At 40.2% G+C, this 13,252-nt stretch overlaps 1 protein-coding gene across 2 annotated transcripts in view; it reads right to left on the reverse strand.

Annotated features, from left to right (window-relative positions):
• msh3 (mutS homolog 3 (E. coli)) overlaps window positions 1-12,822 on the reverse strand; it is a 58,626-nt gene extending 45,804 nt beyond the window's left edge. The window contains exons 1-11 of one of the 2 annotated variants that reach the window (XM_085475858.1): window positions 12,549-12,822; window positions 12,349-12,463; window positions 11,599-11,882; window positions 11,299-11,508; window positions 11,010-11,126; window positions 10,789-10,906; window positions 10,552-10,691; window positions 9,965-10,131; window positions 1,455-1,564; window positions 1,173-1,287; window positions 528-612 (exon numbers count right to left, since the gene is read on the reverse strand). In XM_085475858.1, the coding sequence (XP_085331984.1) occupies window positions 528-612; window positions 1,173-1,287; window positions 1,455-1,564; window positions 9,965-10,131; window positions 10,552-10,691; window positions 10,789-10,906; window positions 11,010-11,126; window positions 11,299-11,508; window positions 11,599-11,882; window positions 12,349-12,463; window positions 12,549-12,698 (1,611 nt within the window). In that variant the 5' untranslated portion in view covers window positions 12,699-12,822. Of the gene's footprint in view, window positions 1-527; window positions 613-1,172; window positions 1,288-1,454; window positions 1,565-9,964; window positions 10,132-10,551; window positions 10,692-10,788; window positions 10,907-11,009; window positions 11,127-11,298; window positions 11,509-11,598; window positions 11,883-12,348; window positions 12,467-12,548 lie in introns of both variants that reach the window. The other variant, XM_085475857.1, reaches the window with a different exon arrangement.
• Between the last annotated feature and the right edge of the window lie 430 nt (window positions 12,823-13,252).

The raw sequence follows: 13,252 nt of genomic DNA on the forward strand, positions 1-13,252 counted from the left end.
CTTACAACACCCTGCCTCATGTGCTGAGACTATGCTGGCAGTTCCTACAGCTCCTTTTTGAGCAGTGTATTGTTATTCAATAGCTATAGCAGTGGTGTTGAGGCTTGGTTGTGAGTCAAACTTGCACAGCAGACATAACAACTACAGACTGATTTAAATGGAGCGTCAAAGCAAAAGACACACAAGTTTCAAATTTTGACTTTGCCTGGTGTAATGATAGCCAATTGCAATGCGATTACTAAGCTAACAATGTAAAGGTTTGATCAAAACATTTTAAAATATACTACCAACAACATTGCTTTGAAAGGGAAACGTTTACACGCTGTGTAATGCTGATGGCCAATGCGATTCAAATAGCTGAACCTGCCAGACGAAAATCTGGTGCAGATGTTTCCGTTTACCGATTACTACACACCAGAGGACTATACTGTACGGTGCAGTGCAAACCATTTATCATAGAGACAGCCATCACCCTTTGTTATGTTTAATCAGTGGTGAAGACTTCCAGCTCAGATGTGAATATTTACCTGATTGTTGAGTATTTCTAGATTTCGGAGAGTGCCAGCGCTCAGAGTCATAATCTCCGACTCGCAGGTCAGACGCCGGAAGGAGCTGCAGGAAGTACAAACTCATATAAAAATATAGCATGATGACATTTTGTTTCTATTACAGGGATTAAAGTAATACAAGATATTATTTTCCCTTTCCTGGCGTATAAACACTGGTGTTCACATCAAATGTAAAATAAGATTTAAAATAAAACAATACTGTCATTCTTTTTGTTACACGTAACCTGTTAATCCCTAGGAAATGCCAGAACCAGGGAAGGAAATAACAATCATTTTCAGTATAGATTAATGTATCGATTGATCTTTCAGTATCTATCTGAAATGTCAAAGAACAGAACCAAAAAAAATATCCACAACACGTTCCCAGATTCTACAGTGACATATCCAAATATCTTGTCTTGATTGGTCGAAAGTCGAAGAAAAGAACCAAAGCTGGCAAAATGGAAACCAACGAATGTTAGCTTAAGAATTTTTGCTTTAAAACTACAAAAAAATATTGATAACAGAATTTTAAAACCTGAAAATTATATTTTTGTCTGCTCAGTGGAAACAATGGATGAATACAGTCGCAGGCTATGTTGCTGAATGTTTGTTTTCATGTACCTTTCACTTCTAAGAACTCGCTCCAAGTTGAATTCTTGAAGGTACTGGATGAGCGGCCCCAGACAGCTGATCACTGGGCTCTCCAGGGACGCGACGCTCGACAGAGAGCGAGAGCCTGGAGGACACACACATAAAAACATGCAACATCAACACACAGCCATGAGTCATGAGCCCACTCCTCAGACACATCTACTGTGCTCTCAATGACAGGATGTGAGTAACTGAGGCGATCATAGTGTAACAGGAAAAATAAAAGCGTTGCAGTGACACAAGCATACACACCTTTCGCCTGGATGTGACAGTAGAACGAGGTGACTGTGTTCATTGCCGAGGCAAACTCAAACTCAGCGCTGTCCCTCCTCTCTACTCTGACTCTGTCGTCAGCCTGAGCGCTGAAGGAAAACAATCACAAACTTTATTTATTTATAACAACACAACAGCATTAATATCAGAGATTAGTGACTGTACAGATACAGAGATAAAGAATATATACAATACTGTGTGCAACAGTCTTGAACTACTATTATTTCTTAACATTTCTCTTAAGAAATGAGAAACACGGGCAGTGATTTATTGATACAGGTACAAACATAAATGGAAACACAGTACACAAAGTCTAAACAATTATGAGGTTGAAATTCAATATTTGGTATGAACCCCCTTTATTCTTCAACATAGCCTGAGCTCTCTAAGGCAAGCTTGCGTGTAATTTCTTTAAGCAGTCTTCAGGAATCGTTCTCCAAGCTTCTCAAAGGAGATTCAAAGCTTTTCTTTGGATGCTAGCTGCCCTTTGTTTTGCTCTATTTTGAGATAATCACTGTTTACTAATGAAGTAGAACTCTGGGGAGGCCAATCCCAGACTGATACTGTTCAATTGTGTGTTTTTCTGTCCATATATGTCAACAATTTTGACAAGATTCCCAGCACTACTGGTTGAAATACATCCCTAAACCACACCTCCACCGTGTTTTACAGTTTGCTGCAGACACTAATTGTTACATGTCTCTCTTTGCCATCTCTGTGCATATCGATGAAGATTTGGGTTCATAAGACCTGTTGCAGTAGTTGTAAGTCCAGTCCTTCTATAATTTGGCATAGCTCAGCCTTTTCTCCCTAATTCCCTTCTTTAAGAATGGCTCCTTAACAGCCATTGAGCCCATTTATGATGACGATTCCAGTCAATAGTAGATGGATCAGCTGAAGGGTCAAAAAGGTTCTTCGGTATATTGTTATGCGTAGGCACAACTGTTTCATCCATCGAGTTTGGTGACTTTAATTTTTGCTTTTGAGTCATTAGTTGGTGTTAAGTGGCTGAACAATCAAGAAAAACATTCCCTGAAAATGGTCAACTTCAAGAACTAATTTGAAAATGAGAGAAAGTCAAGTCCAAAGAAAAACTTTGAAAGCCCTTCAGAGAGGCTGGAGAACTATAGCTCAAGACCACTTTAATAAATTATAAGAAAGTCTGGCTCTTTGGAAAAGTATAAAGAAATACAAGGAGGCTCAAGACTTCAAGAACATCTTCCTCTGAGAGAAAAACATTCACATAGCTGGACTGCATGTTCCAGCCATCCTTTTGTTTAACTAGAGTCTATACACAGAAATGCAAACCTCAGTCACACACACCTGAACACATTTTCACTGCATTTCCTCGATGCAAAACGGAGATCCGTCGGAGGATCTCCGTTTTGCTATATTCACTCTTTTGGCACTGCTGCTTTCAAGGACTCTGTTACTTTGTCTGCACAGTTGTTGCCAGGGCAACCAAGGCAAACACGTGGCTCTGGACTAATGCCCACACATACACACACACACACTTACTTACTTCATCATATTTCACTTCAGCTACTGTTTGGACTGGGAGTAAGAATTATGTAAAATGATCAATAGACGACATAATGTACAACTCACAGCCTTAACCTTTTTTTTTTTAAAAATCAAAAAATATTTTGAGATTTACAAGAAAAGCGACAACTGCAGGTATCGATTCGGATGAGAGTGCAGCGTTGCATCTCTGCAGAATCCCTAACAGGACCCACCAAGGTGAAGATGGGTTGTAGGAAACTAAAGAAACAAACAACTGGGGGTTTGACTTCTTCATAACTCGTCTCGACTCAGCTGATGTCTAAATTACAGAGAGCTTTGATTGGATCGGATTTCATTTCATCTAAACAATAGAAAGAGTCTGCAGCCAGCACAGCAGCTCTTATCATTTTGAACTAAACAAAGGATGTCAAATATACAGCCTGAAGGTGCCAGTAGAGTCTGCTGCATGGGCTCAAATGAAAATGTGTGCAGATAAAGATGGCTGTATTTATAAGTTTTGTGTCCCAAGTTGTAAAGAATAAATCTGCTAAAGAGTGGTTGTCCAAACTGGTAATTTCATAAGCATTATTGCCAGTTCTTATGGGTAAAGTCATTAACTATGTGTGTTACCACATCTGAACAAGAGTGTTAAAGCTAAAAGCCATACAAACAGAGCAGTTTCTTTCATTTACAACAGCAACTTTTCTTTGTAACAATAAAAGTCTGAGTGAATATGGAAAACAATGATATATTACCGAAACTGCACTTTTTATCTTAAAATATGTTAGGCTGTTAACATATATTTGTGGATGAATCCATAAATATGACCATTTTCATAATGTATCTCTTGGATGTGGTGCACGAATTAAAATAGGCTTGATACCCCTATGCCAAAAGTGTAAATAATAACGTTCTGAGGTTGATATATAGTTGAAAAAACGTCAACATTCTATTATTTTTAAACCAGGTCAACAACGTAAAAAACTCATTTACTAAACTAGTTAACATTTTGATGTGGTTATAGTGCAAAAGAAAAGGTCAGAAAATCATCGAAGTGATTATGATTCATTATCTGAGGGACTATGAATATCTGTGTGTCATACAGAGACTGTATATAAAAGATGGGCATAACAACTGAAACATTAGCAGCTGGCTAGCAGCAAACCCTGTTGATTGAGATCATAGCTAAAACACGTCAGGAAAGTGTCAACATAGGGCACAAGAAACTAAACTGTTAACTATTCAACTGGAGAAGTCACTCCCTGCTGGCCATTAGAAAGAATTGAGGTGTAAAGCACTTCCACATTGGCTACACTCTTTAGATCTGGTAACTTTGTTTAGATTTAGTCTACTGGTGTATTAACAATGCACAGTTGTTGAGGAATTTAACTCAAAAACACCAAAAATCAAGTTTATGGGCTCCTGGCTAAAAGGTTAACAGATCATCAGAGTCTTTAGGACTGATCTTCTGGGGTGTGAAAGATTATATTAGGGTTTCATCATAAAATATCCAATAATCCTGAAATATTCCAGGTCAAAATTACACTGCTGTTTGTAGAGCCACTAGTGTAGACAAATTATACTGTAGGTACCATCAGCTCACAGAAAACCCTGTTTATGTACTGTACGAGAAAAAAAATGCTACTTTTGATACTGGGACTACAACTTGCACAGTATTGTGTAAGCAGCATATAATAGCAGCAGATGGTAAATGGACACTTCTCAAGCACACCCCACTGGCAGCATAAGGGGCAGCCTGGGGTTTAGCATCTTTCCTAAAGACACTTCACGCAGACAAAAAGAGTTAGGGTTTGAAATCCCAACTCTGACACTACGGAGGAAAACCTAACAAAGTCATCAAAACCATCCTGACACCACAGCAAAAAACTGGTAAAATATGCCTTGTGGTAATGCCAAGTTTGCAGTGATGGTGAAAAATCAATGAAAATCAGAAAAGCAGAAGGTTACAACCAACAGATCAGAGGTTAAAATGCATAGCATGCAGATTAAAGTTTTCAGATTAGTATCTTATTAGAGATGGCACGATACCACTTTTTTATGTCCGATACCGATATCATAAATTTGGATATCTGCCGATACCGATATGAATCCGATATAGTGTGTGTTTTTAATCAATAAAACTTTTGATATCTTGCTGCATTTTGTATAAGTTCATACTCAAGTTTAAATAAACAACAATACTAAAGCTATTCTGTTATACCTGTATGTAAAAAATACACTGCACCCAAAATATTTCATAGTAAAAGCAATACTGATCAGTCTAATAAACTTAAACCTGCACCATCCTCCCTATTCTGGTATTTTAAAGAGTACTTAGCAGAAATATTAAGCAACCAAACTAATAGGGTTGCAAACTCCCAGCAAAAAAAAAATAGGGAACCACCCCCACCCTATGATACTTAATCGACGTAATCAACTTTAATTTGATGCAGTGTGAAAAAAAATGCACAGAAATAAATTATTTTTGGCTTGGCCTCAGTTATGGCGACGAGCTGTGGGTAGTGACTGAAAGAACGAGATCGCGGATACAAGCGGCAGAAATGAGCTTCCTCCGAAGGGTGGCTGGCCTCTCCCTTAGAGATAGGGTGAGAAGTTCGGCCATCCGGGAGGGGCTCAGAGTAGAGCAGCTGCTGCTCCACATCGAAAGGAGCCAGCTGAGGTGGTTCGGGCATCTGACAAGGATGCCTCCTGGGCGCCTCCTGGGCGAGGTGTTCCAGGCATGTCCCACCGGGAGGAGGCCCCGGGGCAGACCCAGGACACGCTGGAGAGATTATATCTCTCGGCTTGCCTGGGAACGCCTTGGTATTCCCCCGGATAAGCTGGAGGAGGTGGCTGGGGAGAGGGAGGTCTGGGCCTCTTTGCTTAGGCTGCTGCCCCCACGACCCGGCCCCGGACAAAGCGGATGAAAATGGATGGATGGATAAATTATTTTTCAAGAATAATTAAATAGATTCAACATCTTTCTTCTACAGAACTGCAGACTGCACAGATCGTACCTTCCCAAAGGAAAAAGTACTATAGCTTACTAGGGTATATTAGACTTAACAGTTACTCTATGCAGTAATGGACTTCTATACATTTTACATAAGATTAAAACTTTGGATGTACGATTCAGATAATTATTTATTAAAAGCTACACATTTTAAATGATAATAAGAAAGAAAAGTATGTCTTTGTGCCCCCTTTTCCCCGTTCATGCCCTATTGGCCCCCCTGGCTAAACTTTGCTAGATCCGCCCCTGCACAGTTACCAGCCGTCAGCTACATAGAAAAAGATCCTGGTGTAGAAAGTAATGTTAAATAAAAAATCTAACAACAGCTTATCAAGCTTAAACGTTCTGCTGTTGTTCAGCCGCTGGTTTCCTCTTTCTGGTGCAAAGTGATCCAAAAACAAAGCAGAGAGACGGACTCGCGACAGAAAAGCCGATCAGCTGATCATTAATCAGTTTCATGATTGCAGTAGCAGCAGGAGAGGGAGGAAGAGAGAAGAGGCAGTCGCTCCATATAATAGTTGTTAAGCTTAATGCGGGAATGCTTTACAAACATTCAGAGATGAACTTACACACTTGCTTTACTTCTCTCTGGGATAACTTCCTCGGAGATAAAATGCCGGTTTGGTACCCAGGCTACAAATTTTGTGAGGTGCTTTTTTGATATTTAATGGATCGGATTACATTTCTTATTTCTCTCCGATATCCGAGCCAGTGATTTACGTCAGTATCGGACCGATACGTAATATCGGATCGGTACATCTCTAGAATCTATTACTGCAAAGTGAATCCAAAGCTCTGAGAGCAGCCACTGAAATGGACATACACACTTTTAAAAATGCACAGTGTACGTCTGCTTGTTTGGACCCCTTCTAAAACATGACTGTGATCTTACCAGCAGCCAAGCACTTAAACTTAAAATCTTTCAAATAGTGAGAACATTTATGCTCGTCTGACATTGAGCATTTTAGCCGCTTCAATCAGCGTCACTGCTCTGATCCAGACTCATGACTCATGACTTTAGGCTCTGCGTGAATAAAGCAAGCTAATACTTCACCTAGCTACAACCAACCTCAAAGGGACTCATTATCAGCCGCTCTATAGACACAAATCCTGTTGCCAAGGGTTTCATCTCATCAGCCCACCCCAGAGACACACACTGTCACCAAGAAAACCCAGTTAAACTTGCTCACCAGTGTGGGCCTTGCCTTAGTATTTTACTGTATTTACTGTAACCGCAACATGATATAATCAAAATATCAATTATGCATTTATGTATAATTATTCTGGTCTAATGAATTTAACTGAGACAATTAACTGCAAAGAAGAATATACTGGAGAACTTGTCAAAAGCAAAGCTGTGATGGGCTGAGAAGTATTGATAGTGAAGAAAAATGCATTAAATGAAATAAATCTGTCTTGTCTTAACAGACAAAGCTGCACTCTACTTTTATGTCATAAGTTGAAAATTGAGAAGAGCCTTGTCTCTGATAAACACACTGCCAGACAGCAGAGCTGTTCAAACACAATAATTGAATTGGCCTTTACAGGCCCGTCTCACTATAATCACTCAACATGGACATCTGAAAAAAGGAAGCCAAGAGAAATAGAGAGAAATTAATACAGATTAACTAAATTGTCTAGAATTAAATTCAAGCTGAGGGTGGTGAAAAAGGAAGGAAAAGTGTCTCTAGCATTATAAAAGAGTAGGTAATGAGAAATCTGCCCAGCCAAGGAGTCAGACAAAAGAAAGTAGCAGAAATTTCTCCCATTTATCCAATCATCCTCTGCTAATCTAATCCACTCCCTCCCACTATCTCGTTTCATTTTCACAGCATAATGCAATCACAAGCTCCCTCCAGAGGATCTCCTCCCCACTGGTGTGAACATGCTGGCTCCAGACTGTCAGCAAAGAGGAGTCGAATGGCAGCGCAATGGGAGGCAACAGGTTTATGGATTACATTCAGCTCAGCGTCACCGTTGCTGCTTGTGCTGTTGGTCTGCCAATTAATAAAAGGACAAATGTACTCAGTTTTCCTTTTTTTGTTCTTGTGATTCATACAAGAGCCTGCAGACAATAAATTAAGGCTTTCAAGAGAAGCTCAAGACCTTCAAGACATTCTGATGCTCCTTATGAGCTAATCGCTGGAATAATCGAACCTGATGCTGTTAACTTTTCTGAGGCTAACTTGCGTCTTCATCTGTTTCAAGTTGGTCTTTATGTGTCTATAAGAGTATTTTTCTACTAAATTCTGGTGGATGAAAAGTCCAAATTGTGTTGATCTCACAAGAAGCCAACCTACCAATGAGAAAAGGGAAAACTGTAAAGCACTTGTTTAAACTAATTACAACCATCAAAGCCTCATGTTAGTTATACACACACACAAAAAATCCATTAAAAAACACATTATGAAACTTGATCTTTTAAACGACTGAACTGGAGGAAGAACTTTAAATATGTGTAGGCAGGTGTAGGGCTGCTCAATTAATCGAATTTTAATCACGATTACGATCTGGGCTTTCAACGATCATTAAAAATGACTGAGCCGATTATTAGCCCCTCCCTAATTTATCCGCGACACCTTAAAGGCCGGTCCGTGAAAATATTGTCGGGCATAAACTGGTCCGTGGCGCAAAAAAGGTTGGAGACCGCTGGTTAAGAGGACCCGAGGGAAGCTCGGAAAGCTAAGCAGAAGTTATTTGGAGAGTGACTGCCGTTGGTTGAAAAGAGAGTTTTAAAAAAAAAAAACTTCAGTGGTGTTGCACACTATTTTATATTATTTTTTTAAAGTTATTGTTAACCCTTTAAAGCCGGTCAGAGCAGCACGCTCCGTTTTGCGTAACTATTTTTAAATCCCTGTAGAACCTGGACCGTGTAAGCTAGCGCAATAATTTGTTTTGCATATGAAACCGGAGGAGTTGTACTTACATCTGATGCCATCAGCTTGTCCTCGGTCACGGTTTCGTTCCACATATAGCTTTGCAAAAACTGCATAAAAAGCGCTTGCAGGAACAAAAACATAATATTCCAGAAACACGCTTTGCCGTTCCTATCAGCTGTTCGTAACACTTCCCACAGTGAAATGATGCACCTGCTGTTTTCTTTGCAAATTTGCATCATAGGATTGTTTTTTGTTTTTCCTGCAGTATATAAAAATTGCCGTATCTCCAAAATAAAACTATGAAGACACTCAGAATAAATTTCCTGTGGTGGGAAACTATTTTTTGCAACTTTATTGTATTTAAAGTTTTGAGGGATAAACCTCTTAAACTTCTCCAAGTAGAAATATATGTAAACAAAACAAAAGCAATTTTCAATTTTTTTTGTAGTTTATTGCACTTTTTTGCAATTTATGTAATTACTATGCACTTAATGCATACATATTATTAAAATATGGGCTATAACAGTTGTATTGATGTATAGCAACTTGAAATACTCCCACAAATGGCACTACAGCATGTAAAAAAAATAATATAAGCTCTGGTGGACTTGGTTCTATAGTAGGTCTTAAAGGGTTAAATAAACATCGTCAAATAATCGTGATCTCAATTTCAGTGAAAATAATCGTGATTATCATTTTTGCCATAATCGAGCAGCCCTAGGCAGGTGTGTAACTGCTGTCTTTTTCTTTTAATAAAACTAGTGATATAAAATGACCATTTATTGGGACATATGATGTCTATGATCTTTTAAAATACAGAAGGCTCGGCTGGATCCTGTTTATCCCTGCAGTGAAATCCAGAGTACTGAGAACCAAGCCGACATTGATTTCCTCATCCAGACTGAGCCTGAGGAGTTTCAAATAAAACAACCGTCTGCCTGCCCGGGGAAACCTAAACCTAATTCTGCAGAATGAAATACACCAAACTCACAAACAGATACAGCTTTGTAAACACATACATAAGCTCAGCGCTTCAGCACGTTTTAGTAATATATTGGTATATATTGCCCTCTAGTGTCTTCCCAGCATATTACCTTGCATTCGTAATGCTGTGCAGGAGTCTCTCGGTTTGCTCTGAGAGGTCGGAGGGCACCAGGATTTCGACAGGATTGATTTTAAGGACACGGCATTCCAGCTCAGAGCGAGAGGGACCGTCAGGAAAACAGTCCAGAAGCACATCGCCGGTGCTGGGCTGAACTGCCTGCAGACACAAACACATGCTGTGAATCAGATGATGTCAAAGATGTGCAGCTACAGCTCCAAGTTGACAGTTATACACTGTATAAACTGAAAAATGGCAAAGCATGTTCAAATTTTATTAAAGTAACTTTTTGTCTTAAGTGAGCTATTAATCAAGATTTAATTTCTTTACAATTTCTTCTTCACTACAAGTGAGTGTGTGGTGTTATTACACTATCAGCATGCAAAGAAACTGAACAGTGAACATTAAATTATTTTAAAATAATACACAACAGTCCCCTAATGTGTGTTGAACAAAAAGCCAAGGGGTAACTCTACTTTTAAATTAAATTTTTGATTTTCATCTCTTATACACAGAATACCTGAAGAACAACCAGCCTAATGGCCAGGTGGGATTTATGGATTGACTTATGAAACTCACCACAAGGCCTACAGTGAGCTGCTTCTTCAGTTTGTCCCAATTCTCACTAATACAAAGCAGGAAACTGTCGGGAGGGTCCGACACAACATCATCACAGCCCCCCTCCTCCACATCCCCGAGTCTGCAGACCGGATTTACATCTTTTAAAAAAACTGTCAAGGAAACTGTTTCAAACAAAGAGTGACAATAAAAAGTTGTTTGAGAACACATGCACACATTCATCATCTATAAGGATACCCTCTCCCACCAAAGTGGACTTGGTGTACAGGGCGCTGAGCTGACGAGTGAACAGAGTATTTCTGTTGGCCCCTGACGCTTTGATCGCAGATGTTTCTGTCTGTTTAACCACTCCAACCTATAAATTAAAACAAACAAATAAAAACGCCAGCAGAGCATGAGCCTAAACAGCTTGCAATTAGTAAACAGTAATCATATAAAGTCAAAGATAAAGCAGAAACCTTGTGTCCGTGAGACACCAGCCGTCTGACATGAACAAACAGGCGGTGTGTGGGGATGCTGCACGTCATGAAGTTATGATCCAGATGACAGACGATGTTCAGCTCCTTTGCAGCAATCTGTTCACAAACAAAATGTCCTTCAGCGATCAGTGAAACACAAATCAGGTGCTGAGAGCCACTGTGTTGAAAGAAGAGAATCATCTAAAACATATGTCTTTTATATTTTATACAGTTTAAATTTAAACTCCCTCTAAATGCATCACTAACACATCTGCTTTTTAGTTCTCACCTCTGCATCCTCTCCAAAGAACCTGTACTTGTAACCACACTCCACAGCCAACAAAGCATCCTTATGCTGCTGTTTCAGCTGGATCACCTGCTGCTCAAGGGGGGTGAAAATGCTCTTTGAACGCCTGGAGGAGGTGCTACAGTCCAATGGAGGACCCAGCTCTGCACACTTTCCTCCTCCTGTCTTGGCAAACTGAGAGAAGTGAACTCCCTGCAGGAATAAAAATACATCAAATCTGTTACGATGTAAAAAGTCACACTTGCTTTTTCAGTGTTATCAGGTACTTTACTTTTTGCACACCTGTTTTGCAGCAGCCAACCCCAGATCTACCTTTCCTTTATCATCCTCCTCTTCACCTTCATGCTCCCTTTCTGCATGCTGCAGTCTGTGTGTAGTTTCAGGTTGACCTGTAGCACAACGAGGAGACCAATCACTGCTTTCCTGACCTGCATCAGCCGTCTCTGTTTCTTCCCGGGTGATGCTGCTGACGACACTGGGCTCAGCCCCGCAGGTGAAGCCTTTCAGCTTCTCCAATGTGGAGGAGCACAGGCTGCCTGCTTTTCGGCTCAGCGTCAGCTTTGTGTCTGAAGAGAGAAGACAAGTACTACAGTCACATCAACAACAACTTCACTTTTTACCCCTCAGCTGTAAGAGGCTGGATTTGTGGATGGATTTGTGAATGCAATAACACGAGTATGAGGCGAGGTAGGATTCTGATATTCATAGCACACGTGCTTCTACTAAAAATGTTGGACAAGTTCAAATCTCGGTTACCTCAATCTTTCTGAAAATATTGTGAATGCAGTAACTTAAGAAGGAAGTCACCAAGGATTTTTAAAATTTTACCGTAAGTGCATCTACTAGTGCATCGAGGGGTAGCACTGGAGGCCAAACAAATGCGTTATGGGCAGAGTTATCTCATCACAATCTATACCAGTGCACATGTTGTTTGGAGAACTGTGATGCTGCTGGGCACTGGACAGATATAAGTGACTTTATTGAGGGTTTAGAAGATCATGGCATATTTTTCTGTCTGAAGTCAACACTCACCTTTAATGCCCTGACAGGACGCAGGCTCACACTCCACATCCTCCGCCTGGTGGTCCTTTGGAGAAGGCTTAACTCGTTTTCTTGGCAATTCCAATTCATCATCAGATGAAAGCTTCTGCTGGAGGACAAAAATGAACTGCACTTCAGTAATTAGCATTGAGTGAAGCATGTCTGATATGTGCGTGTGAAGCTCAACTCACGTTGCCTCTTGAAAGTTGCTGCTCTGCAGGATTTGGGTTAATCCCGCGCTGCTTGTTGGAGGCAAAGCTGCTGCTGCTGCTGCTCAATCCTCCGAAGTACCTGCTGATGGAGGTCTGAGTGGTGCAGGACTTTTTCAGAGACTTTGGCATGCTTTAATGTTCGCTTACATTTGATCCATAATAACAAGTCGCATAAAAATGAATTTGCTTGTACAATAAAGTGCAGAGCTTTGACAGCCGGTGTCCAGCTTTTCAAAATATAGCAGCGCATACGATGAGGTCACAGACGCGTAAATGACGCGCGCCTTCTTCTTCCTCTTTGGTTAGCAGAGGTTGGCGGCTCCAGGAGCGTTGCTGCCTCCTCCTGGTTTCGCCAAATATTCTACTCAATGCATTCTGCTCTGTGAAATCTTACAATTATACACTCTTCATCACCGGAACTCCTCTGTAACGTGTATTGTAGTTGATTTCAAGTTTTTTTAATCCTGAAAAAGTAAAAGACTGAATTGTAAACTGTTGTTTTTGCAAAACTTGTCGTATTTTTTGAACATTTTTCATTTTTCTCATGGGCCGGATTTCAAGTAACGAATATGAACAATGACGTGTCTGTCAGCAGTTTGAATGATTGTATGCATGTTAAACAAACAAAAACAAAGGATTAGGAGGAGAGGAAGCAGATCTGGACGGGCTGATTTGTAAACCCA

Source organism: Copadichromis virginalis, linkage group LG12 (genome assembly GCF_057382275.1).
Source record: "Copadichromis virginalis isolate Kocher_CV1m ecotype Utaka linkage group LG12, C_Virginalis_male_GT1.1, whole genome shotgun sequence".
NCBI lineage: Eukaryota > Metazoa > Chordata > Actinopteri > Cichliformes > Cichlidae > Copadichromis > Copadichromis virginalis.